This window comes from Eurytemora carolleeae, unplaced genomic scaffold (assembly GCF_000591075.1).
Source record: "Eurytemora carolleeae unplaced genomic scaffold, Eaff_2.0 scaffold378, whole genome shotgun sequence".
NCBI lineage: Eukaryota > Metazoa > Arthropoda > Copepoda > Calanoida > Temoridae > Eurytemora > Eurytemora carolleeae.
This window is the reverse complement of record NW_019396287.1, coordinates 18,727-46,256: the sequence shown is the minus strand read 5'-3', so window position 1 is coordinate 46,256 and position 27,530 is coordinate 18,727. Positions and strand designations below refer to the sequence as shown.

The 27,530-nt window shown below is 32.1% G+C and overlaps 1 protein-coding gene across 3 annotated transcripts; it reads right to left on the bottom strand.

The window, feature by feature from the left end:
• Position 1: 1 nt before the first annotated feature.
• Positions 2-27,530, bottom strand: LOC111700187 (probable phospholipid-transporting ATPase VD). 3 transcript variants are annotated; one of them, XR_002764931.1, is made up of 48 exons: positions 27,089-27,530; positions 26,540-26,914; positions 25,859-25,978; positions 25,359-25,418; positions 24,688-24,771; positions 23,965-24,037; positions 23,636-23,689; positions 23,387-23,485; positions 22,357-22,460; positions 21,531-21,651; positions 21,368-21,429; positions 20,987-21,054; positions 20,733-20,787; positions 20,399-20,432; positions 20,080-20,155; positions 19,613-19,687; positions 19,113-19,217; positions 18,217-18,348; positions 17,690-17,757; positions 17,154-17,264; positions 16,914-17,033; positions 16,714-16,811; positions 16,431-16,521; positions 16,178-16,235; positions 15,837-15,896; positions 14,205-14,508; positions 13,457-13,519; positions 13,050-13,224; positions 12,083-12,223; positions 11,764-11,986; positions 11,586-11,641; positions 11,127-11,197; positions 10,621-10,692; positions 10,412-10,520; positions 10,007-10,130; positions 9,358-9,422; positions 8,070-8,113; positions 7,177-7,230; positions 6,429-6,491; positions 5,895-6,062; positions 5,493-5,581; positions 4,608-4,714; positions 4,059-4,149; positions 3,707-3,803; positions 2,980-3,057; positions 2,595-2,663; positions 1,521-2,336; positions 36-971 (listed from the first exon to the last, which is right to left on the bottom strand). XR_002764931.1 is itself a non-coding variant. In XM_023471029.1 (47 exons), the coding sequence occupies exons 1-47, from the start codon at positions 27,493-27,495 to the stop codon at positions 2,270-2,272; spliced, it is 5,040 nt and encodes a 1,679-aa protein (XP_023326797.1). In that variant the 5' UTR covers positions 27,496-27,530; the 3' UTR covers positions 2-2,269. The 3 variants fall into 3 exon arrangements, 2 of the variants coding, with proteins under 2 accessions (XP_023326797.1, XP_023326798.1); XM_023471029.1 differs by having other exon boundaries at positions 2-2,336; XM_023471030.1 differs by having other exon boundaries at positions 2-2,336; positions 6,429-6,494; positions 7,180-7,230.

Sequence of the window (27,530 nt, the reverse complement as noted above, 5' to 3'; positions counted from 1 at the left end):
ATCCATATTATTTCTATAATTACACAACGACGGTAAAAATATTGTAAATTTATCACAGATTTACAATTCAAAGTATAATTACTTGAGAACTATACAACAAGATATTATAAACAGAGTTAACAGTGATGTACAGTAATTTAATTAGGCATACGCATAACAGTTTGAAACATAGAAATAATATTTTTTCTTAAAAACACAATCCTTGACGAAATGAAATGGTAAGCTGGCCATCACAGGTAAGGATTGTATTGGTAAGAAACATATTCAATCTTATTTTTTCCCTTTTACTTCCATTTACCGGAAGTTTACTTCCCTTTTCCGGAAGTAGTAAAAAGGGACAGATGCGCAAAGAGAAAGAGGTGGGGGGGAGGGGAGGTTTACAATTGATATTCATAATTCTATCAGATTCTTCAGTTGAGCGTGATGGACAATTTTCTAATGGCTTCAAAAACCCGTAGACTTTCAATAATAAAAAATAAAAAAATTTAGAGTATACTTTATATGCTTTCGTGATAATAATTGCTACAATAAAAAGATCAATTTAATTACAAGACGGACCGGAATTAAAGAATTTCTTGAAGTCGTTGCACTCCCTACCACCGGTTCAAATCCTGCCAGACCACTCATCAATTTATTCATGAATACTCATGGGTTATTGAATCGGTGATTCAGGATTTGAACCGGTGCACTAGTAGGAAATTCAGCGACCTCACCAATTCATTAATTTCGGTCCCTGGGTCCAGTTTGAACCAGCTATACAAATGATAATATAATTACTAAATGTTTAATTCCTAAATCATGATATAAATACATATCTTCTAAAAGCAAAATTAAATTAAATACAACAATACAAAATGAAAAATTGATATAAATAATGATCTAGTATGTCGAATATCTAAATACAAAAGATTAGCGCGATAATACAATATTTGGCATAAAATTCTTTTAAATTAGAGCTTTTATATTCAGTTCTTTTAAACAGAAGATAATAAGGTGAAAAAGAGAGCTTTCGAAATCAGTGTAGGCTTGAATCAAGAGTTGATTTATTCAATGGCGGATCGGCGGAATGATGGCGAATAATAATTTCTAAAAAATGAGGGGGCGAAAACCTTAAAACTTTAAACCGGAAGACGAGCACAACTTTTGGCAACGGAGTTCTTAGAAAGCTTGTCAAGTACTAGAACTGTCTGATTTACTATTTATGTACAATATGTGCAGTCATCACTGGACAGAATATAATCTATTTTTATTCAAAAGTAAGATTTTCTGGGTTTTTTCCAAGAAATAAGTATAAACTTTCTATTCCACAGTTGTTCAAAATGTACAAAAATTTAAGGTTGATCAAAATTAAAAAATTACCAGGGTGCTTATAAAACGTACACTAAAGAGGAGCGTTCGGAAGCTTAGAAAAAAATCCAAACTTTTGGTTAAATACTCCGAATTCAATTAAACAATAAACAATAAACCTGGGCCAAATCTTTTTGAAAACTTTTTAATTTGACTCTTTTTCTTATTTCTACCTATCATTAAGTGTTGAGCTTTAGTCATTTTATCTGAAGTAAAGACATACTTTGGCAAATATTTGGTTGACATTGCAGACGACTTTAAGAGAAAAATGTTAATTCTGCTCACATGAGTCTGACAAAGAAAAAAAATCTTGATTAATAAATTCAAATAATAATTTCTTCTTCAGGGAACCGAAATATTTAAAGTGGGTAGAGCAACAGAGTAGCCAAAAAAAACAATAATTGCTCATGGCACAAGCATTTGTACAATTAACATAATAATGATCTGCTCACCGTAAAAATTTCTAGTTATTAGTTGGCGTGGATGAAACAACCTTTTTATCTGAAAAAATAAAATACTAATAAGAAACTACGTAAACCTAAGTACTGTAGTTAGGTCGTGGGTTAGTATTTGTAATGGCGCGGAAAGTTTAGAAATCCGAGACCATTGGTCATTGGTCAAGAGAATTTGGAAGTGGTAATATGGACATCAGAAACTTTGTTGGCTAAATATTGGACTTGGCTTTGGTCGTGCCATCGTTAAACTACATCTATGACGGCAAGAAAATGAGAAATGAGAAATAATTGTTGGCCATCTTGATAAATGGTCTGCCATCTTGTTAAATGGTCGGCCATCTTGCTAAATGGTCTGCCATCTTGTTAAATGGTCGGCAATCTAGTTTAGTTATCGGCCATCTTATTTTTCAAATAAATGCTTGAACATTAGTCTTGGCTGAAGTACACTGAATAATGTTGTCCTAAGGCTACATGTTGGTCATCTCGACAGTGGTTGTGGAGGCTGCTGTTGCATTCTGTTCAACACTTGGGGATCTAACATTAAAAAAAAAGGTTTCATAATACTAAGAGTAACAAAATTATTTTTTTCTTTCTTTAAATTTTAATCTTATGGGTGGGAGCTCAAGTCTGATTTCTAAGGATTAAAGGTTGATTGCAATTATAAAAATTATTATTATTATTATTATTATTATTATAAAATAGATGCTATTTATAATTCATACCCTTCCAGTCGTTCTACTTAAAATTGAAATCAGTTTGCTCAAAAATTATTTTTATCTCATTAATGTTTACCTGTAAAATCTATTGAATCCAGCTTGAGCTTGATTAGAAGCTGCTTTAGCTACTTTCTTCTCCTCATCCCTTTAAATTAAATATAGGTCTAAGATGTAACTTCTAATCATAAAGGTGAAATAGCACCATTACATACCGTCTCAATGTAATGCCTTTTTGACATACTGTCTCATTGTCAAACTGTCTCATTGTCAAACTGTCTCATTGTCGTACTGTCTCATTGTCAAACTGGCTCACTGTCAAACTGTCTCANGAATTGTCCAACTGCCTCATTGTCGAACTGCCCTTATGTCGGAAATGTCAAAAAGTCGAACTGTATCAGTGTCGGAACTTTTACAGTGTCTGTTTCATTGTCACTCTGTGTCGAACTGTTTAATATAATTACCTGGCAAACCGTCTCTGTTTGACAGCTATTATAACATCCGATGGATTGAATGTATTCTGTATAACTCTCCCAAAGACCCTAGTAAGAAAAGGAATTGATAAATTGGAGTTCAACATCAAGACAAGACTTTTGAGTAAGATCTAAGGTCCTGTCCGCCGGGATTTAAAAGATTCTTTTTAGTAAAATCAACAAAAAAATCTTTGAAGTAAAAACTAATCCTTTGGAATAAATAGAATAACGTAAGATTGGCATCTTTCTCAAGTAAGAAAAAAATACTTTTCTATTCACAGTTTAAAGAATTTTCTAAACATGTTCTTCTCCTTCCATAAAATTATATGATCCCAGCACAATGCTTCTAACGATTATAATCTGTTCTTCTCAACACTTTACAGGATTTAGAAACAAACAAGAAAACATGAAGCAATATAGAACACTTTGCAATCAGAACTAAAATGCAACTGTGATGCTGAGGATTGATGAAACATGTTTTACAATAATATTAACATGTAAACTCTATATGTATTCTTCAAGGGGGGGAGGGGTCTCCAAAAATATTGAAAACACATCCAAGTTAAACCTTTTTTAAAAATCTTACCAAAAAGCCCCGAAAAACCATATGGAACGTAATTGGTTGGGTAAGGAGGGGCATAAACAATTTTCAGCAAATTCCATGTCCATGGAATCAGCTAAAAAACAAAATTTAGACAAAATATTAACAACGTTTTACCTGGGCAACGCAGAAACTACTCCAGTTATAAGAAGAACTAGGTAGTGTTTAGGATCAGACATGGCATGCTGCATTACAAGATACGGGTTCGTTAATCCTGAAATAGGTATATATAATATAATATAACATAGCATGCTGCATTACAAGATACGGGTTCGTTAATCCTTAAATAGGTCTATATAATATAACACAGCATGCTGCATTACAAGATACGGGTTCGTTAATCCTTAAAAAGGTCTATATAATATAACACAGCATGCTGCATTACACCGCATGATGCATTTTGTGACAAAACCTCAATTTCTTTTTACCATATTTCCGTTATGAGTTTCTTAAAGTATAATAATATTACCTTCACATTCACTACAGACAGCATTGTAAATGAGACCAAAGGCAAGGTATAAACCTACAGACGTAATCATGGCCAGCCAGTGAACAACAGTCTAAAATATTATATATGCAAACGATGATTAAGATTAAATGTTTAATAAGGTGGGTATTTTGTGCTTGCACGAGACGATAAAGGAAAATGAGGAAGGAAAGTGAGGAAGAAAAATGAGAAAGAAAATGGAAAAGGAAAATGAGAAAGGAAAATGAGAAAGGAAAATGAGAAAGGAAAATGGAGAAGGAAAATGAGATAGGAAAATGAAGATAAAAAGTGTGGACGGAAAATGAGGAAACAAAATGAAAAAGAATTATGAGGAAGGAAAATTGAGAAGGAAAATGAGAAAGGAAATGGAGAAGAAAAATGAGAAAGAAAAATCATGTGAGACATTTATGTAAGTTTTTAAAGCAATTTTTTACATTTTAATAAAAATTAGACAAATTTTTTATCGATCGCGTTTCCTTGACAGTCTACACAAAAATTGTGGAAAGACCCTTAAAGAGAGTTAAAATTTACCCATGATTTCGTTTCTACTCCTAGTTGTATAAGCATCACCAGAATACACTGGGAGCAGATTAGAGTTCCAAACTCCCATACTCCTATACTACTACCTGTATACACTCCTAGGCATGACAATCAATCAATCAGAAATTATTAAATCAGTCATATTTGATTTAGTCATTCAATTCTAATTAACTTAGGTAACTAAATCAAACCACTACTCAATTCCAACATTATTATCAAATCACGAAAATTAATTAATGGCAAATACATAAAATTATTCATCCACTTTTCAAAAATCAAATCAAATCAAGATTTATTAATTGTTAAATTAAAAGTCTTCTATCATGACTTCGTGTGATAGGAGGCCTAAACTAGACGATCTTGAGGTCAATAATTTTAAGTTATTTTAAAAATCTATTTCCTAAGACCTACAGTGGTTTGTCAGATTCAGAACGGTACCCTTGACAACACTGTTTCATCAAGAATAAGTAAGATATTAATATGTTACTCTTAGTAAAGATCATTTCAATAGTTAATTTATACTAATGAAGCGACTGGAATTCTACTGCAGAATTAAATGCCTTTAATGCTAGAAAAACGACTGTATCTTTCATATTATTAATTAGCTAAAGGTGACGTTCTGAATTGACCATGCCCAGATACGTATTCAGGGTGGGGCTATGGGGGTGTAGCCCCCCCCCCTCCCGAACCAATGAAATCTATGGATTTCAGGGGTTTTTAGGTACCAACGGATGATGAGTCCCGCTCCTTGGAAAGAAAAAAAGTTTGAGCCCCCCTCTGGACAAAATCCTGAATACGAAACTGGGCCCATGCCCCTCGATAAATGGAGGTTGACATTAAAGTACAACGACAATCCCTTTATGAATTAACACTTACCAAATGCAATGAAGAAGAGAAGAATTGATGTATAAAGTGCTTCAGCCATATTGATCCAGAAACTATAGGGTTTATACACAGTACTCAACCTTGAATAGTATATTGATCAACTATTAAAAAATATTTATCAAAAGGTTGAATTGTTTAACTACTATTCCTAACCCTATTTCCAAACTATTATTCAATCTTAATAATCTTATTATTCTATCTATTAGTAATCAGTTAAAGATTTAATTAATTCCAAACTTAATTAGCTCAATGATAAATCAATTACTTGATAATCAAACATCATATCAATTTAAATTTCAATCTTTATCTAAAAGCCGTTTATGGAATTTGATCATCGACCCATTAATCCATGGGTTTATTAATCCTTTATTTAACCTTTGAAACGAAACCGACCTGCCAACACTGTAGAGCTTAGGCTGTGAAGTAAGGAGGTCCGCGGGGGCGTTCCTATCGAACACGCCTACTGCCACAGGAGGCAGGGAGGTGAACAGAAGATTGAACAGCATCAAGTACATCTGGTCAATCATAACTTGACCTGACCAGCCACAGAACAGCTGGTACCTAGAGTACATTCCTTCTTTAACATTACTTTATACAAGGAAAGTAACCCTGAGGGCAGGGGATTTCTAAATATTTTAAGTATTTAGAAAATGTTGATTCCCCTAATTCATATATCTATAATTAGCTTTAAAAACAAAACAAAAAAACAATCTTATTAAAAAATGACAAAATTAAGGATGGTTCAAAATAAGAAATACCCACCCTAGTTCTTAAATATCAAAATTTGTTTAATATTTGTAATTAATTTTTTCCGTCCTCATTCCCCAAGAAAAGAAAGAACTATGTAATGTATAAAAAAGTTTATAAATTTCTAGAAAACGTGACAAAAATTAAATTATTTTGTTTCTCTGAATAGTAAAAGCTCACCAGAAACATACAAAGACAAAAGTTGCATTTTTGAAGAAAAAGTGCAACACCATCCGACCCAGTCTAGGATACAGAGCAATATTTTTATAACAGGGGAAAATATTTCAAATGTTCATAACAAATAATGAAAAAAGCGTTTTTTCCAGAGCCTCACTTTTAAATTCTTCCTAAATGCTTTTATTGTTACTTTTGCAGAATGCACAATAAAATTATTGAATCTAAAAATAGATCAATCAATCATAGCACTTTTCTTTTTTCAATATCAATTATTAAGAAATTATTATTTATTTAAAGGTTTAACAATACTGGCAACTTTTGCACTGACGGAAATAATTTGAATCGGTTTAAATGAGCAGAACTTAATACAAACTCTTTCTTAATTCAAACATCTCTTGAACAATGAAACACAAGCGAATAAGTTGAACTAATTTGAACCATATTAAAGTGAGTCTGTTTAAGCTGTTGTTGGGAGATATTCAGTTCTTGGCAATAAAATAAGAAAACTTACACTGATATATTGTTGGGGGGAAAAAAGTAAATAATATCATTAAAATATGTGAAAAAAGAAAAAAGTTGTACAAAGTGTGAAATCACCGCTGTAATATGCAAAAATATTCACTAAAAGGTAGAAATTCTAGATCTTAACAGCTCCAAGTTCCAAGTTTATAACATTAATAAGAATGTAGCACAGCCTCTAGAGGTTAATTTAGCACAGCCTCTAGAGGTTAATTAAAATATTGCCACATCCCTGTCATAACTCCAGTGTCCATGAACTAACAGTAACCGCTCAATAAACCGAAATCTAAATTAAAATTGTTTAGGTCTCATTCATCATTCGTCATTCGTCATTCGTCATTCATCATTCATCATTCATCATTCATCATTCATCATTCATCATTCATCATAATTTAATTTCAAACAAATCATTCAGATATTACAACCTATAGTCATCGATTACCTTTCGCCACATTTGTATATAGTTTATATGTTGTAATATTTTTTAGTTAATTTGTTTTGAAGTTGTTTATTTCTCTTTTTGTTTGCGCAACTATCGAAGAATGCACGCACCATTCACATTTTTCGAAATCCGTTAAAACGTTTTCTAAAAAATTAAAATATTATAAATATAAACTATACACAAATGTGGCGAAAGATAATCGATGACTATAGGTTGTAATATCTGAATGATTTGTTTGAACTTAAATTGATTTTTTACGGTCTAAGTCATATGTTGCAATTTTCTGAATTTGTATGGGCGCTAAGTTATTCGGTATGAGACGTCTTAAACAATTTTCTCCTTATAGACGCAACAGATAGAAGTAAAATTAGTAGCGATCAAAGCGCTCTTTTATCGCATTCAGCCTATACCCCCTTTCATTTTTCGCGAACACTCCCTTTAAGTTCAGTTTTAAATCTGATTATTTCTAGATTGTAGGTCAAGGAGCTGTTGGACACTTCCCTAGCTGTATGATATGATATGATATGATATAATTTGATTTCAGTTCAGTTTTAAATTTAGTTTAGTGCACACATTAATGAATTGTTTACGACCTAGTTTAATGTACAATACCAATGTCGAGATTAACGAATGTAAATGTTTGAAATGAAATGAAACTAAATTAATGTTGTATAAAAGTTAACCTTGAAACTGCAAAATCTGCCGCCATGACAGCCTGCATTCCCTCCTAGAAATTATACAAAATGTTTTAACAAATTACTAAAAACGGATTGTTATATGCAAATGGTTCTTTTCGTCAGTTTTGAAATGGACATTAACTGAAATTTGAACTGAGTCTCTATTTAAAGAGGGCCGAACCTGATTATCAACGTGGTTCTGTTGTTAAACCAGTGCCTAGGATACATTTAATTTTGATACGGATCCGGATCCTGGATGCGCACTGGAAAAAAATGGATCCGGATCCAGGTCATTTCTGTAAGATTTACTGAATCTTTTTAACAAAAAATAATTTTAAAATTTTTTGTTTTATTTTTTTCGCAAATTTTTATCCTAAAACTTGATAAACCATTAAGAAATGTGGAAAATTTTATAATCTTTTTTTTTCATAAGTATAGATGTTGGTTTTAGGAGTAAAAAAGGTGTTTTTTTTTGCAGTTTTTGGTTGATATTTTACCCCTTCCTCATAGTATTCTGGTTTGAAAACTGACTGTTTTATTCTAACATTGTTTAAATCCACAAGTGACTTTTACTGAGAACCCACAATTGAAAATTGTCATTTATTAAAGAAAAAACCTGGATATCTCATTTTTTCCTACTGAAAGAAATCGTCACATAGATAAATTTTACATTAATGCATAGTGATATTTCTTAATGTTGGATTGAGTAAATAATTTTGTTTAAGAAAAACACATTTTGATGTTAAAATACAATTTCTTTATGGACCCTCTGGTATGTTTCTCTGTTTAAATTAATAATTTAAACCCACCACTTCAAGGTTCTTTAAATCAATGAAAACAAAAAACAAAACAAAAACAATCTTATATTCGATTCAGGATTTTTACAATATGCATTATATGATGTGTTATAATGTGTAAATAATTATAAAATATGAATTGAATCTCTTGTATCATAGTATAATTGTTCTTAGCTTCTGTGTGTAGGCTTAACTGTTGCTTCACTTAAGGTCAATAATTTTGGGACCAAATATGTCTTCAGAGTTCTGGACTGTGTATGCAAAGGCTTGGGGTGTTGAGGAGGGGGGGAATATTATTAGTGAATTTTTGAAGGATGAATTCAAAAGCGGGAAAACTGGAACTAAATATGGAAGAAATAGGTAACTGAAGGGAAAGAATTTAGACGGGGAGGCCGGGTGGGTGGCAGGGAGGGGTAGGAAGGGAAGAAATGGGGGGGGGCGGGGGTTAAGGGTAGATAACCTCAGGATTTCAAATTTATTCATGTTATGAAGTTTACCTGGCCGGAGATTCCAACTCCAATGTCAGCAGTCTGTATCATTGATACATCATTAGCTCCATCTCCTACATCAATTCATTTATTTATTCATTAGTTAATTAATTAATTAATTAATTCATTCATTATCACTCGACATATTGATTAAATGATTAATTGATTTATCGATTGATGGGTTGCTTGACGAATTGTGAATAAATTTTTTATTATTTATTTTATCAATATTGACTGAATTGATGGAAAACATCGATTAAAAGATAGATTGACTGACTGATTAATAAATCGGTTAATTAATTAATTAATTGATTGATAAATTGATTAATTAATTTATTAGTAGATGAATTACATTATTGATTAATTGATGAATTTAATTTATGGTATATTTGAATTGATAGTTATTAGCCAATTGATTATTTAACTCATTGACTAACTATTTATCTCTTTGACTAACTAATATAACTGATATAACTGATATAACTGATTTAACTGATTTAACCGATTTAACCGATTTAACCGATTTAACCGATTTAACCGATTTAACCGATTTAACCGATTTAACTGATTTAACTGATTTAACTGATTTAACTGATTTAACTGATTTAACTGATTTAACTGATTTAACTGATATAACTGATTGATTGATTAACCATACCTATAGCAAGAGTATGCATTTTTAACTCTTCCTTGACAATCCTGACAATATAGGCTTTCTGTAGAGGAGTAGCTCGACACCCTAGCACTGCACAACACTGCTCAGTCAGCTGCAGGAACAGTTCCTGGATAGGCAGATAGATGGATGGATGGATAAATGGATATAGATAGATAGAAAGATAGATGAATTGATGAATACATGGATACATTAGAAGGATAGATGGAAGGATGGATAGAGGGAGGGTGGACGGATGGATAGATGGAAGTATGGATGCATGGATACATGGATAAATGAAAGAGAAAGATAGCGATAGATCGAGCTAGAGATAGATAGTTAGATAAGTAGATCTATAAATATAGACGGAGATAGACAACGATGATAAGAAGATAGATAGATAATAAATACCTGGATATTTGCTCGTTTGTCCAGAATATAAACCAAAGTTTTCCCGTCAACTACAAGTGCACGCTTATCCCGGGTGCGCGTTGAGTGCTTAGCCTGGTCCAGGTAGTTCCTAGGTAGGTAGGTAGGTAGGTAGGTAGGTAGGTAGGTAGGTAGGTAGGTAGGTAGGTAGAAGAATCACAAATATCTGTTATTAGTATAAAATAAAAAACCTGATTGATGATTCAGCAGCGTCTCTACTTCTAGAATTTAGTTTGATAATCTCCATATTCTGTGTGAATAATCTAAAAATGTATTCTCGTGAATAATCTAAAAATATATTCTGCGTGAATAATCTAAAAATATATTCTCGTGAATAATCTAAAAATATATTCTGCGTGAATAATCTAAAATATATTCTGTGTGAATAATAAAAAATATATTTTGCGTGAATAATCTAAAATATATTCTGCGTAAATAATCTAAAATATATTCTGCGTGAATAATAAAAAATATATTTTGCGTGAATAATCTGAAAATATATTCTGCGTGAATAATCTAAAAATATATTTTTTCATAATTTTGCATATTTTTGTATACCTATATATTCAAAAACAATTTAACTTTAAATTAAACTATAGTATCATTTTTGAGAATAAATCTTTATAAGAATAGAAGAAGAAAAAAATGATATATTTGTTTACAACTTTACAGAAAATCAGAATAATTGACTAGATACCTGCAGCTGAATGCTATATTTATCGCAGTTTCCTGTTTATCCCCGGTCAGTACCCATACAACCACACCAGCCTAAACATGTACATTATACGGTACACCAACTTTTAGTGTACTGCGCCGTCTAATAAAGTAAACACATAGTACTACACAATCTTATAAAGTAAACAATGTAGTGTCTGCACCGTCTAATAAAGTAAACAATATAGTACAACACCTTCTTATAAAGTAAACAATGTAGTGTACTGCACCTGTCTTATAAAGTAAACAATTTAGTGTACTGCACCTGTTTAATTAATTAAACAATGTAGTATACTGCACAATGCACATGTCTAATAAAGTAAACAATGTAGTGTACTGCACCTGTTTAAGAAGGTAAACAATTAAGTGTACTGCACCTGTCTAATAAGGTAAACAATGAAGTGTACTGCACCTGTCTAATAAAGTAAACAATGTACTGCACCTGTCTAATTCTGAATATTGCGTCTGGTACTCCTTCCTGCAATTTATCTTCTATTCCTAGAAAAAATATTGGAATAAAGATTTGTTCGAAAAGTTTCATTAAAAAATACCATTTTTTATCATTAATTGATAATTAATTTTGAACTTTATTTAAAAAGTTGCCCGAAATGTTTTTCTACCTGTAGCTCCCAGAAGCTTCATCTTATTTTCTATCGAGTTGTATGACTCCATCAGAAGCTTTTCACGCCGCTCCAGAGCATTCTCCGCCTTTTTGTGCTGCTCCAACCAGTCCTCGTACTCTGGGTCCCCGAGCTCCCTGGAGGCCATCACTAGGACCCTGAGACCCTGCTGACTGTAAACATCCAGGTGGTTCTTAGTAGACTCCAACAACGCCTCCTCCTCCTGATAGTATGATTTATAATCGAGATTCTTAAACGAGATAAAATGCACATTGCGAAAATTATGCTTTAGGGGTTAGTAGTTTGTATAGTTGTATACCTGAGATTTAGGTCTGGATATTCTGGGAAACATATTGCTATCTGCCCCCTTGCAGTACAGTGTTTTCTTCCCTGTCTTAGGATTCAGTAGAACTACACCCATTCGTTTACGGACAGAGTCAAACGGTAGAATATGCAGGATCTACAATAGTACATTATTTTCTTATTTTCATGTGGATTATTCAGAATGCACAATATAGCACCTGGTTGTTTGCAATTTAAATATTTGACAATGAAGATTTTATGCAATTCGATCCTTAACCGATTATTTAAGCATACGAACTATATTTCATCAATTGATGTCTGGAATGCAAAAATAATATTTTATATTCATATTTTTATTCAACTACAAAGCATGAGATATTACAAGTAAGCAATCACAATTTACTATGCAGTTTGGGCCCGCCTAAACATGGTTGGTTGTTTTGAGTGGTTATTGTTTTTTTTTTGTATTTTAATAATAACGATAAAATTTATTATAATTTGCTTGATGTCTAAACTTTTGTATTATAATCCCTTAAAAGTCCTGATAAGTGTTGTTCGTACTTTACTGCTTATGGATTAATTAAAGGGAATCGCTGGGTTTTCTGGCCCCCAGTCGACTTCCCCCATCAGTCCTCCCCCCCCCCCTTTTCGATATGCATTTACTACACGCCTCAGAGACTCTGTTTAATCCGCCCAGGTTTTGTTCTATTAATGATTCATGGATGCATGCAAACCCAGGTAAAGGGCTTCCATGAACCTGAGTTAGTTGTAACCCCAGGTTGACATCTTCAACCCTTCTGGATATCTTTCAAAAGGTCAATAGGTTGATCGCGGGGATAAGAGGAAGCTGTTTTTCACGGATTAAGCACTTATTTACAGTTTTCACACTCGGTACGGAGTTTTTGCGATTTAGAAAAAAACCCATTTCATAGAAAATGTCAACCTTGAATTAAAATTTCTTATAATTATAAATTAGTTCTTACCTTAAACTCTACTTCTCCGTCCCCTGGCAGGGACACCGTCAACTGCCCTGGTGTACGCTTTATCAGTTTACAATTGTACGCAAATGCTGCGTCAACCAGTGCCAGTTCGTCAGGGGATTCTGCCTCAAATATTGGCCGAATCTCCCCGGCAGGAACAGATGAACGGCTAACTTTGCTAAAATAAAAAATAATTTGAGTAAATTACGTTAAACTTTTTAGCTTTAAGTTTAAACATTCACCCTGCAGCAATGTGTGAAATCGTTTTTAATTTCATGTACGTCGTACTATGTACTGAAAACAGTACATGCGTTGTTCATTGCATTGTGTGCTGTGCATGTACTAAACATTGCGTAGTGCGTTCATTGTGTTGTGTGTAGTACATGTACTTTCCTGAACCTATTATTTACCTGAGTGATGAATTGGAATAATAGGAAGTAAGTTTAGAGATAGGATTCAACATAGTAGATAATCTAATCAATCAATTAATCAATTGTTTAATAGGAAGTAAGTTTAGAGATAGGATTCAAAATAGTACATAAATCAAATCAATCAATTAATCAATTGTATAATAGGAAGTAAGTTTAGAGATAGGATTCAAAATAGTACATAAATCAAATCAATCAATTAATCAATTGTATAATAGGAAGTAAGTTTAGAGATAGGATTCAACATAGTAGATAATCTAATCAATCAATTAATCAATTGTATAATAGGAAGTAAGTTTAGAGATAGGATTCAAAATAGTACATAAATCAAATCAATCAATTAATCAATTGTAATTATTAAAGAAATAAATGAGCAGAAAAATTTCTTAACTAAACAAACCATTGATAAAATGAAACATGCTTCCATAAAATAATAAATCCATTTCTTAATTTAAACTAAAGTAAGCAAACAAGCAATCCTAAATTAAAAACAAAAAAATTGTAAATTATTCTGAATAATCATTCTTAAATAAAAAATAAACGTACGATCAAACAATCATTCTTTAAAAAATAATGAATCAACTATTTTTAAATAAAAAACAAAGTTATTACTTATCATTCAATTAAATCAGAATATTTTAAAGATAATTCTTATAATTTGCAATCAACATTAAACAGATTTTTCTAAATATATAAAAGGTCTTGAGAATATTTTAGAATTGATTATTTCCTTAATGATCTGTGACCGGAAGCTGGTGAATCAGCTGGACTTGTCTCCGGGCTGGATTGTATAGGGGAGAGGGGCCGAGCACCGGCAGGTAGAAAATCTAAAAACTTTGGTCGCCGGACTGGCTGGGAACCAGGAGGAGTGGTTAGACCAGCTGTAGATGACACTGTAGATACTAGGGAGGGAGGCGGGGAGGGAGAGGATTCACGTGATGCCTGAATGGGCGTGGCACATGATGAAGCAAGGGCGGAAGGCGGAGCAATTAATGAATTCCGCTTAGGACGCCGAAGCGATGAGTTCGCCGTTCCTGTAAATTGACTTTAATTTATCTTCAAATAAAAAATACTTAATTGGCAATTGAAATTTAATAATTTGACCCGAAATGATGATTATACTTGAGTAATGAGCATGCAAGGAACCATCTCAAATTACTAAATACTTACATAAAACTATTTAGTGCATTTTATAAGGTGTGCTGTGTACAAAGTGCATTGACTTATTTACACAGTGCACTTAGCTTGACCTTGCTGCATTTCAAGATTTCTCAAACAAGGAATATTTTATGTTTTACAATTATCATCAAATGAATCATTTAACTCGTTTTTGTAATAAAAGTGATATCTATCAGCGTGCTAAATGCTAATTTGTTTGAATAATTTGTGAAGTGTTAAATAGTTTAGAATAAAAACTCTAATTGCTCAGTCAACATACCAATTCTTCTTTTCCTCAGACTAGTAAATATTAAAAGTCAACTTTCTTTACCCTTACACTAATTCTTTCTTTCACTTGTACAAGCTTAAACAAATATCATCTTTAAGTAGAACATATCTCAATATGGGATTGACTATGTTTTGAACTTCAAATGAATCATATGAAAGCCCCATTTTACAGCTTCTTCGTCTAGACCTTTATAAGATTTTTCTCCTCTTTCTTTAATCAACTTTTAGTGAAATCAAACTAAACGAAAACTGAACTCAAAACTAAACTGAACTTAATACTCAAACTCAAAACTCAACTGAACTCAAAGCTCAACTGAACTCAAAACTCTTAACGAACAAACTCAACTGACCACAAAACTCTTAACAAACAAATTCAAAACTCAACTGAACTCAAAACTCTTAACAAACAAACTCAACTGAACTCAAAACTCTTAGCGAACAAAGCATAGCTTAAGCTAAGATAAAACTTCTCCCCAACTGATCTCGAACTGGTAAAGTGACCTCAAGTAGATCTCCAACAGATCTCCAACAGATCTCAAACAGATCTCAAACAGATCTCAAACAGATCTCAAACAGATCTCAAACAGATCTCAAACAGATCTCAGGCAGATCTCAAAAAGATCTCAAACAGATCTCAAACTGATCTCAAACTGATCTCACTGATATCAAACTCATCTCAAACTGATTTCAAACTAAACTAATCTTTGTCCACTGTCCAGTCCAGTAATTTAACTCGAATTCAGTTCTGAAATTGTATCAGACTTATATCTACTAGAAATCTTTATGTCAATTTTAAAAATTTTATTTCAGTTTTTTTATTCTTTTACCTCTATGCCAATAAAAAAAATAATTTCAGTAAATCTTTAATCTGTAGGCTCACTCCATCTATCTGTCAATATTGAATATATCCAGTTACCTGGGTTACTTTGTATGACTCCGTTTGCATTCATTGTATCCCTGTGAGGTTTGTTCGCCACTAAAAAAAATATTTAAAAATGGAATGATGTGCGCATGAAAGTTACGTAAAACATATGAAGGAAGGATTCAGGAGGAAAGTTTAGCAAGCGTTTTATAAATTTTAGTTTCCTAAAAAATAAATTTTTCCAAAAAGCAACAATTTCAGCAATAATCTTTTGTTAACAGGATTTTTACTTTTTATTGCTGGAAGCGACGGATAAAAAGTGGAGTACAGGTAAATATAATCCCGACGAGTTTCAGGGAAAATTAATATTTTATAAAAATATTAAAATTGTTCACCTATGACCGTATTGCACACAGCTAATAATAGAAAGAATTCTTGTACGAGCAGGGAACCCTGGATATCAAACATTTTATCAATCATGAACATTTTTTCAAAACATTTAAACCTTCTGCAGTCTTATCAAATGAAAAAGAAAGGGTTTGGTTGTTTTTAAATTAGGTTTTAATGCAAAACAAATTTTTCCTATTTATCATCTTTACAGTTAATTAATTCACATAAATGAGAATGATTGATTAATTGATTGAATTCCTGTGAGGGTGGAGTGGTGGAGTCAACTAAAGCCCCAATCTCTAAAGTATTCAGGTACTCAGCTAGCTTAGGATTTGTGGGGATTATTGCCCTGAAAAAAATGACATTATTTTTGGAGCTTGTTGTGTCATTTCTATAGTATACAAATGATTATAATGTAAACAGATCAATTTTTTCATTATAATTGAAATAAATACTAGAAAATTCGAATTAGCGAATTAAGCTATGAATCTTTCTCTAGTGCTTAACTTTTATTTTAAATCCAAATTTTTCCTAAATTTACCTTGAACTGCCTGGATGAGAGAAACTATTATGCCCGAAGTCCTGACCATTTATACTACAACGCTTAAACACCATCTTATTTTCTGTTAATGTACCAGTCTAAACATAATAGAAACATATATAATTATGCGTTAGCTTAATGATTAATTCCCTTTTCTCCATTAAAAAAACATATGATTAATTGATTTAAAGTCAACTTGCCTTATCACAGAACATGTACTGCACTTGTCCCAGTTCCTCGGGAATATTGAGAGCGCGGCATTCCACGCGCTTCTCGTGGACAGGATCGTATAAGAGGGGATCATTGTGAATTAAATAAACCTAAATAATAATAAAGTTAAGATATTATTTTAAAAACTCAAGACTTAAAAATTCACTGGAGACTTATTTGAGAAAGGAGTTACAGAAAAAAAATTAATTAAAAAAGGAGATGAAACTAACCTGTGAGAGTTTAGTTAGCTCAATGGTAACATATAATGAGAGAGGGATGATAATCTGAAGAATGATAATGAAAGTCCAGAAAGCAAGGAACCCGTCCCACAACGGGTTTACCTGAAATAATAATAATAATATTTTAAAAGTCCATTTTCTAGGAGCGCCGACCCCTATTTCATTGAATGATGGGTTGTCCTTTAATAATAATAATAATAATAGTGCTGAAGAACCGGATCATTTTTTCCGTTTTTCTCGCAAATCCGGTTCAAGATTTTCAAACAAAGACAAAAATAAAAGACCAAAATTGTCAAGACCTCAAGTTGTCATCTCTTTTTGTTGTTACTTGCATAAACCAGTATTTACTAGATCAGAAATTAAAATTTTAAATCCGGATCCGCATTTCCAAAATAAGAAAATACACGTGACTAAAACGTTTAACCTTCCAACTGCTTACTATAGAGCACATTTGAATAAAAACGTCAAACTTTTTTTTAGATTCTTTACAGATTCAGAAATAAATTATTATTATTTTTTAATCTTACATCCATTATCTCCAGTATTGCAAGAAATGGAGCTGTCACATTGAAGGAGTTAATCCACAAACCAGCGCCTAAAATAAACATTGAACAATGGATAAGAAAAAAGAAAAAAATGTGAATTTCTTTTGAAAATAAAACACAAATTTTTACCATGAGAAGAAAACTAAAATGATTTATCAAAAACAAAATATAATTTCATGTACATTGACATTTTAGTTTTACTAGAAATAAGACTAAAACCCACAAAGACGACCTGAAACTCTAAATATAAGACCATAAGGTTAAATTAAGTTTTCTGCTTTCAATGGCTTCCAAAATGATTTAGCAAAGAAAGATCTAAGTTTACAGTTGCAGGGAATCATGAATTTAAGTAATACAAACAATTCCACACAGTCAACTCTATAGCCTCATCCCTGTATTTCACATATGAGCTTGCAACATTGTGAACGCACTAGAGTGTAACATATATATGTTTAAATTAGATTTCGAATATTTTTATTTTTAGTAAATCTGAGTTAATGGTGACTAACCTACTGCTCCAATAAGGCAGAGTCCGAAGAGAATAAATACACAGTATAGAACCTCGGAGTTGATTTGTCTCTCGAGTTTAGAGCGCTTATATCGAGGACCACCATTGTTCAGCATAGCCTTAGATTCATGTCCTAAACAAAATATATTAAATAAAATGAGATTAGTCATAATAAATCTCTTGTAGAGTGTCAGTCAGCACAATCAATCAATCAATCCAACAATCAAACAGTCAAACCAAAAATCAAAAAACTTTCTTAAGTAAATCTATTCGATGTTCTGAAGTAACTTTGGAATGAATCCATCAATCAATAAATCAATAAATGATAAAATGAATCAATCAATCAATCAAACAATTTAACCAAAAATTCAAATATCTTTCTTAAAAGAACTATTAATTATTAATTCGGTGTTCTGGGTGCTTAGCATAACTTCGGAATGAATCCATCAATCAACAAATCAATGAATGATGAATGAATGAATCAATCAATCAAACAGAATCCATCAATCATTAAATCAATGAATGATGAATGAATGAATCAATCAATCAAACCAAAACTTCTAATATCTTTCTTAAAAGAACTATTAATTCGGTGTTCTGGGTGCTTAACATAACTTCGGAATGAATCCATCAATCAACAAATCAATGAATGATGAATGAATCAATCAATCAATCAAACAGAATTCATCAATCAATAAATCAATAAATGATGAATCAATCAATCAATCAATCAAACCAAAACTTCTAATATCTTTCTTAAAAGAACTATTGATTCGCTATTCTGTGGTATTTAGCATAGCCATAGGATAAATCCATCAATCACCTAATAGTAAAAAAAAACATTTCTACGATAATGCAGCACCAAACCAAACCAAGTACATGAGTAAATGTGTCTACCTGCATATACAACAAGACCCTCAACATAGTCTGTATTCTTGAGCATACACTCTCGTAGGATCAGATTATCTTTACCAACAGGTATTCGCTCTCCCCATGGTTGAACTAGATAAAAAATATAATAAGTAATGATATATTTTTTAAATCATTTTTTAACACTAAGCTAACATGGCGCTTCGCGTCCAACTTTAATTGTTGCTCTCTCTGTTAGCGTTTTCTTTAGAACAATGAGAAAAAATTCTGCGTATTCACAATTTTCATCGTGATTTTTAACATTTTACTAAAATTAAATATTTTGTGACAAACTTTTGTAAGTGTAAGCTTTCATAAACCTTCCCTGGGATCATCCGAGGTCCGAAAAATAATTTGGGCCCGATCAGCTAAGTCGTTTTAACGTTTACTGGATACAAACAAACAGACAGACAATTGAATAAAAACAAGATACTAGAGAGGGGATGTGATCAAAGCAGAAGAAAATAACGAGGGGGGTGATGATTTACCTAAGCTGCCGTGGAATCTATATATTTTAGTAGTTGGAGCATCACATTCTAGATTACATCGTAGCTCTTGAACATCTGATAAAATATAACCAGTCAGATTTAGTGTTATCATGATCACAGATTTGTCATTGCTAACAGGATACAATGATAACAATTAAATTTAAAATTACAAATTTTAAATTATTATGCAATTCCGCCATTTATTGAAAGGAAATAATCATTTTTCTTTTTTAAAAATTAAGTACATGTATTATCTGGATAAATAACCCATTCATGAAATCAATAAATAATGAAACGATTAATACTAAAAAATATATTAACACATGAATGAACGAATATAAGGATAAATAAATTAATAAAATGTTAAATAAATGAACGGAAGGATAAATAAATGAATAAAAGGATGAATAAATGAATGAAAGGATAAATAAATGAATTAAACAATGAATAAATGAATGAATGGTTGCCTAGATTAGGTCCAGTTCCAAGTTTAAGTCCTCTCGGTATCTCTCTTTGTTTCAAGTTAGTTTCACCGTCAAGATTCTAAAAAATGGAAGATGAATATAAATTATGAATAAAAAATGAAGAAAAGAAAAAGCAAAGCGTGTACACAATACAGTGTTAACGACCAAAAGAAGCAAAAGATATTAAAAAAATTAAGTTGCCTTTCACATATTGCCAGTTCAGATATGAAATATTTAATATATTCAAAACGTTAACAGGACTAATAAAGAAGGAGTCAAAACTGAACCGTGTAGAACTCCATAATAATATTCTATAACTAACCTGTGTATCAATAAAACAAAGTCCAGAGGCATCACTGCAGATATTAATTTTTATTTTAAGTAAAAATAAACTAACATATACCATGACAGACATTAAATATGATTTTAGGTGGCCCTGCATCAACGAAACACAACAGTACCAAATGTCCATAACAGAAATTTTTTCTGATCAAAAAATTGTTTATCCCCGTTTGTTTTCTATTTTTTGGAGACCGACTGGTAAATTTTTGCGGAAAATGTCCGAGATTTGTTACTGGTAAGCAGACAACTAGACTAAAAACCAAATTTACAGACAACTGGACTAAAACCCAGACGTGAACATAAAAATATTATTCCTTGAATGAAGAAGAAGAATGTCGGCTGGAATCTGCTCATTGTTCGACAAATGAACTGAAAAAAAAGATATAATAAATCTTTAAATACCTCATAGTTATTTTTTTAGGAACCCCTACAAAATTACAATTATTTCAATATTTCAATCATTAAAATGCCTCGGGTATTGAGTTTCATTGTGATTTATCTCTTTTTTCGGAGACTAAAATTCTCCATTGTTACATTTTTTAAATACATTTTGTAATAAATTTATTACCTATATCCCCAGTGCGAATATCCTTCCAATATTTAGCCTCATATCTACTCTCTTGATGGTTAAATACTCTATCATAACACAATCAATTAATCAAATTTTCTATCGGAATGTTTCTATACTATTGATCGTTAAAAATCGATAAATCAAATCAGAGATTAAAACTTAAATTTTTAGGATTGAAAAAAGTATTAAAAAAGGTAGCTTGGAGAATGAATTAAATGTACTAATAAATAAGATATTGGATGTTAGTAAAAGATGTTAATCCAACTGTAGGGACTTTTTTTAAGTAATAATTAAGAAAGAAAATTTAAGTCGGAAAATAAAAAGTGATCAACGATCTAAAATTAAACTATTATGACAATAAAAAAGTTTGATGTTTTCCTGCAAGTCGAGTTGTTGACTCTTTGGTCTGAAGTTAATCGTCGCCGATCCTCAAACAAATCCTAGAAACAACAATTATAAGACTTTTCATCATTTAGTGGTTATTTATGTGGAGGGATCGACATTTTTTTAGTAACTTCTAACGAGACTTAAGACACTAAACCTTGATTGCAGTAACTACTAGAACCAGGATAACTGGAAGCATGCTGATCTCTTTTCCGAAAGCGTTGATGGCAGGAACCCAGTTCAATAGAACAATGAACAGGAAATACAGGTTCGCAAACCTTAAATTAAAAACATATTTTTAAGAGCTTAAGTGTCAAGCAATTAATGAAATGTCAAGCATTTGTGATTTGCAGTTTGTAACAATTGACTTCCAGACAAAAAAAACATGAACAGCAGGGTTAATACGATGAAAATGTTAGACTTAAAATATCAAGCATCAAGCATCAAGCATCAAGCATCAAGCATCAAGCATCAAGCATCAAGCATCAAGCATCAAGCATCAAGCATCAGGCATCAGGCATCAAGCATCAAGCATCAAGCACCAAGCATCAAGCATCAAGTATCAAGCATCACGCATCAAGGATAAAGCGTCAAGCGTCAAGCGTCAAGCATCAAGCATCAAGCATCAAGCATCAAACATCAAGCATCAATAATTAAACAAAAGCATCACGAATTACTTATTTTAATGCATATAAGCATAAAGAATTAAGCATCAGACGTAAAAAAACAAGCATAAGTAATCAAATCTAGAATGAAGGTCAAACATAAAATATTAAGCATTAAAAATTATATCAATAACCAAAGCCAAACATAAAATATCAAGAATCAAAAAGGTCAATAATAAAATATAAAGCATCCAAAATCAAATCAAGAACCAAGTTCAAACATAAAAAACATACTAATAGAAATAAATTAAGAATCAAGGCCAAACATAAAATATATAAAGCATGAGGCAATAGTTGTTGTGTACATAAACATTATACCTGTGAAACTGCTCAAACAAGTTCTTTGGTAGGAAGGAGAGGAAGGTGTACTTAGTGGTTCGAATCTTGTTCGAGAGGAAAGAGTGATTTGGATGTTCAGTATCCTAGAAGATTAATAATTTCATAATCACTTATTGATTAATTAACTGATTTATGATTAATTATAGAGTAAGTGGTTCAGGTTGAAATAATGACTTCATTTTAAATACTAATTAAATATCAAATTAGAATTTATTGAAAAACAAATTTGTATGTATTTTTTTCTCCCCCAACACATGTTCTTAATTTTTTAATAAATTAGAAAAAATCAAAATGCGGAAACAAACCAAAAAAAAACTTTTTCACATTCGTTTTGATAAAAAAACCTTTCTTAACATTTTCTTATTCAAAGGAGGATGTATCAGCGCTGAATGAAAAATCACAATCTGACACACAGTCGGAACCAACATTGATCACACACATTTAGGACGCACGTTAAGAACGTACTATTTAAACGTATTTTGAGAAGAACATTGAGAACTTACATACATACTAACCGTATCAGGTATCTATATAATTATGTATATACTTTGCTTGTCTGTCTGTCCGTTTGTATCCAATAAACGTCAAAACGGCTGAACCGATTGGGCTAAAATTTTGTGTAGGGCCTCACATGACCCCGGAAAAAAAGATTCTCGCTCACAATCAAAAGTTGAAATAGAAGAGGGAGCTAAAAGCCTAGTTTTTATATAACTTAGCTTTTAGGACGCTTCGCACCATCTTCTATTTCAATTGTGAACATTTCTTCTTAACATTGTAAAACAAAACCAAAAAAAATTTAAAATTAATTTCTTGGATTTTCAAATTGAAAATAGAATTTTATTAGAAGCAAATTTTTAAAATTTTAATCATTCATATACCTTCCCTGGGGTTCTGTAAAGTCCCACACAAAATTTGGGCCCGATCAGATCAGCCGTTTAGACGTTTATTGGATACAAACAGACAGACAGACAAGCAAAATATATATTATATATAGATTGTACTCTCTAACCTTTGGTGAGCCTGGAACAAGATGATTAGGAACAACTGTTCTATGTTTCCTTTCTATTTCAACAGCTGGAACAGGTTTATTCCAGAAAAATACTTTTTTCTAAAATAAAATATTTTGTTTTTAACTTTACCGGTTAAGAGATTGGGGCGCAGAATTCATATTTTCTTTGGCATGTTAAATAACTAGTTGTTAGCAATATTAAGAGGCGCCCATTTTTTTTTTTTTTTTTTTGGAAGACTTAAACAATACCTTGTAGTTAGTTGTTGTTTGTCTTAGAGTGTAAATGGAGTCGCTTCTTGAATTCTAAATGAAAATACAGTTTGTAGAACAAATTAAGTATTAATTGAGTCCAAACTTACCTAGACGACAAACATACTTTACACTAGGGTGGGGGGGATAAAATAATTGTTCAAGAAAATATACACCCATGCTTAATATTTACCTCTGAACCTCAAAATCTAAGGCTTGTAATCCAAATACTCCTACCAAACTTTCTAATTTACCCAGTATATGGGTGACACAGCACGTTTTTTTGCAACAGGCGAGGGAACTATCGTGAATGAACCCCTTTTATTTACCTGTCTACTATGGCCTCTAAAAAAGCCTGTTATGCTATCAGTTCTTGAGTGATTACGTTTGTGAGACCCAGGCCTGGAATAATAAAAAATTAAAAAACTTAAACACGCAGCCAAAATAAATTTAAAATATTTGAAAAAGAGATAACTGTAAAATCTTACCATTTTTGCAAGCAAAATTGTAAGAACAATTTATGAACTTGTTAACCCCTTTCATGTTGGAAACTGTCAAAAAGTTCAAAAACATCTTAAAATGTTCGACTTTTTTGGTCAATAATACTAACAGTCAAAATGAAATAGTTCCAAAACACTGCGGTAAGCGAATCAGTGTTTAATACTCTCTATGTAACAAGGAGAGCATGAAAAACAAATATGAANCCCCCCTATTCTTATATCCGCCCTGTGTATGAGAAAAATGAATAAATATATTGCTATGAAGTAAGTTCAAACTAAATGATTGTAAATATCTAGTGTAAAAATTATAATGGTATATCCATAATCATTTAAGATTTCAAGGAATAATACTACAATAATATTACTTACAAATACGAGAACAAAATAAAAAGATTTAAAGACCATTGATGTAAATTTTTGTCAGGCGAAAAATGAATATTTTCTGGTTTTTGTAAAGTAGAATTTGTTAAGTATTTAAGCTGTCCGACAGAATGCTAGCATACTTAAAACAGAAGGATTAATACATAGGATTAACTCATTATAAAATCTGACCTTGAAGGATTTATAGGATTAACTTTCTTTCTTTCTCTCTCCTCATGATCGGGGGGAAGTAAAAAATCAGTTCTGCTTCCATTCCTAACGAGAAAATAAAAAAAGTATTATTTATTCATGTGTCAAATGCATTTTAGATGATAATAACATTTACAAGAAAAAAAAATGGCTTTAGATAATAGATATACAAAATTCAAATAGACTTACAGACAGACAATTAAACAAAAGCCCTGAAAACAGTAAGTAAATTCATTTACAATGTTTTTTATACAAGTCAATATTTTTGGTAGAAATTTTCTTTTTCTAATTTGTTTGAGGTTTAAATTCAAGTTTCCTGATCCCCAGCAAATTTAAATCGAACAAATAAAAATAAGCAAAAATTCTTAATGAAAAATGTCCTAGATAACAAAAAGAAGGTTGAGAATATAAATATATTAAAAAATCAAAGTTGGAATTGAAAGAACCCCCGATATTACTTTTAAGATTTTTGGACCACCTCATTGTAACTAATCATAAATTCACTATCATTTATTATTCGAATTAAAAACATATTTTATCTGATCCAAAAATGTGCGAGAAATACTTAATAAACCCCATGATAGATAAACCCCATGACATATGAGAATGAGTCCCCAGCAATGTCTTAAAGAAATCAATTATGTAAAGTTTACCTTGTATGCCCTGGTTTATAAGGTTCCTGATTACCCACTCCTCCTTGAGAGAATACACGCCTGAAAATAATTTTCTTAATTCCTCATCACTTTTACCTTTTTTAAGTCTTATAATTCTATTAGTAGTTGAAGTAGCCGGCTTTGCCCGTGAAAATAAAAAATCGACCAATAGCAAAGAGAAATCGACATATGCTATTTATTTAAACCTGTCAAACCTAACAACTTTCATTTTAGTTACGTCCCTCTTAAGGGTTGCGATTCGGTCGGGTTAAATAACTTAAATGAGAAACATTTTACTTCCGGCCTGGAAACCAATCGTTGTTTAGGCTACTGACAAGAATTGTCTAGATAGGATAAACAAGTTGAAGACGACTTCTGGACTAGCCTCTGCTCCCAATTATATACTGCTATTGCTGTAGATTGTAACAAACTGAATCCGGATCTTTTTGTTAGCTAACAATAAACCAAACACATTCTTACAAATTCTTTCTATTTCTTACCTATGACCGGGCTTTTTCAGCGCTGAGGTTAGTTTCTGGTTTTGTAGATTCTGACTGAACTGTGTTCCTCCTCCTGCTGCTGCCGCGGCGGCCGCTTCGCGCTCTCTCAAGGAGGGGGTTCTAGACAGTTCTCGTTGTTTAAGTACTTAAAAAAATCCCAAGGAAAACAAAAAGGTATATACTATGTAGATATTAGATGTCTTTAAAATGAAGGTGAAATATTCAAAATATCACGAAACCAATATATTTTGGTTATTTTTTCGATGTGGGAAAATGAATATTTCAACCCTATTTAGTCATGAGAAATAAAAAATATTCTTTAACACTCTGACATTTATGTGCTAAGTTTACGATAGAATATAATCAAAATACTAAGATGTTAAGTTTTATTTTCTTCTATATGTCTATTTTGAAATCAGTAACTAGATATTGAATCTTAATCACGAACACGAACATGGTTTCTGACGTCATCGCCTTTAAACTTAGTTGGGGCCAAAAAATATTATTTTGAAAATTATCAAGAATAAAAAGTAGGTACAAATGCAACATTTCAAACTTATTTCTTATATTTAATAATTTCAAAAACCCCCAAAAAAGTTAAAAATAAGATCTAAGAAAACTACAGATTCGAGCTGAAATTAATGGAAATAGAGAATAAATAAAAACTGCGAGTTTTCCTGCCTGAAATGAACACCTCCATGGCTGACCGACCTCGTGTGAGTCTTGACGTTATTAACGGACTTATGGAAGGGGGAGGTCATGGTGTCATCGTAAAATATACTTTTTGTGGCCTTCGGGTCAGTGAACTTTTTAAAGTGTGGGATAGGGCTTGGAAACGAAGTAGGAGGAGCTTCTGCATTACGCGGCAAACTGCGCCCTCGAACCTCTTCGCTGGGAGGGGCGAGGGCCCCCGTCTGTGTGATGGGATGGATGGGATGGCTGCTAGTTTTGGATAGAGGAGGATGGGAGGCAAAGATGGGATTTATGGCCGAAATCGGAGGCTGGAGATTAGAGGACGCGTCAATATCCTCTTTTAGATCATTAGCACTCAATCCACTAAACAAAATCATTCTTTAAAATGGAAAAATTAAAATTACATTTTTGATTTTGAAATAATCTGAAATTTTCTTTTTCTGAAACAATTTTTGATTCGTCATAAAACACTTCAGATTTTTAGAAAATTAATGGAATTAAAGAAAAAGTCACATTTAATCATTAAGAAATGAATTCCTAAGTGCACTAATTGTACTAGACGTGCTATTTGTATCAGCTGAGAAAACATCATCATCGATGACGTTTCTGGCAAAACTGGTTTTATGATCACCACTGGTCACGGGTAACTTTACTATCAAAGGTTCACTAAAATTAGATTCCGCCCCACTAGCAGGCAATGTATTCGCCCTGATAGGGGGCAGTTGTGTTTTTCCGGATGGCGCCAATCCATCATTCGTCCCGGCGGAAAGGGTCCGACCTAGGAACACTGGTCGGACATTTTCAACAAGATATTCGTCTTGTATATCTGGTTCAGGGGCTGCATCCGCCGACTGTAATCGTGGATTTTCCTGATCTGATTCTGGCGGATTTTTCTCCGCCTCAGAAGCTTTGTTCTTTTCTCCACCAGCAGGCAAATGTGGCATTTTATTTCATTCTGAAATTTATCTAACTTAATTTA

Excerpts from the sequence above, each read along its gene's own strand:
- LOC111700187 (XM_023471029.1), bottom strand. The coding sequence starts at position 27,495 with ATGCCACATTTGCCTGCTGGTGGAGAAAAGAACAAAGCTTCTGAGGCG. Across the intron at positions 11,642-11,763 it reads GAAGCTTCTGGGAGCTACAG|GAATAGAAGATAAATTGCAG; the intron begins GTAGAAAAACAT and ends TATTTTTTCTAG. Across the intron at positions 8,114-9,357 it reads GAGTTGGAATCTCCGGCCAG|GAGGGAATGCAGGCTGTCAT; the intron begins GTAAACTTCATA and ends TATAATTTCTAG.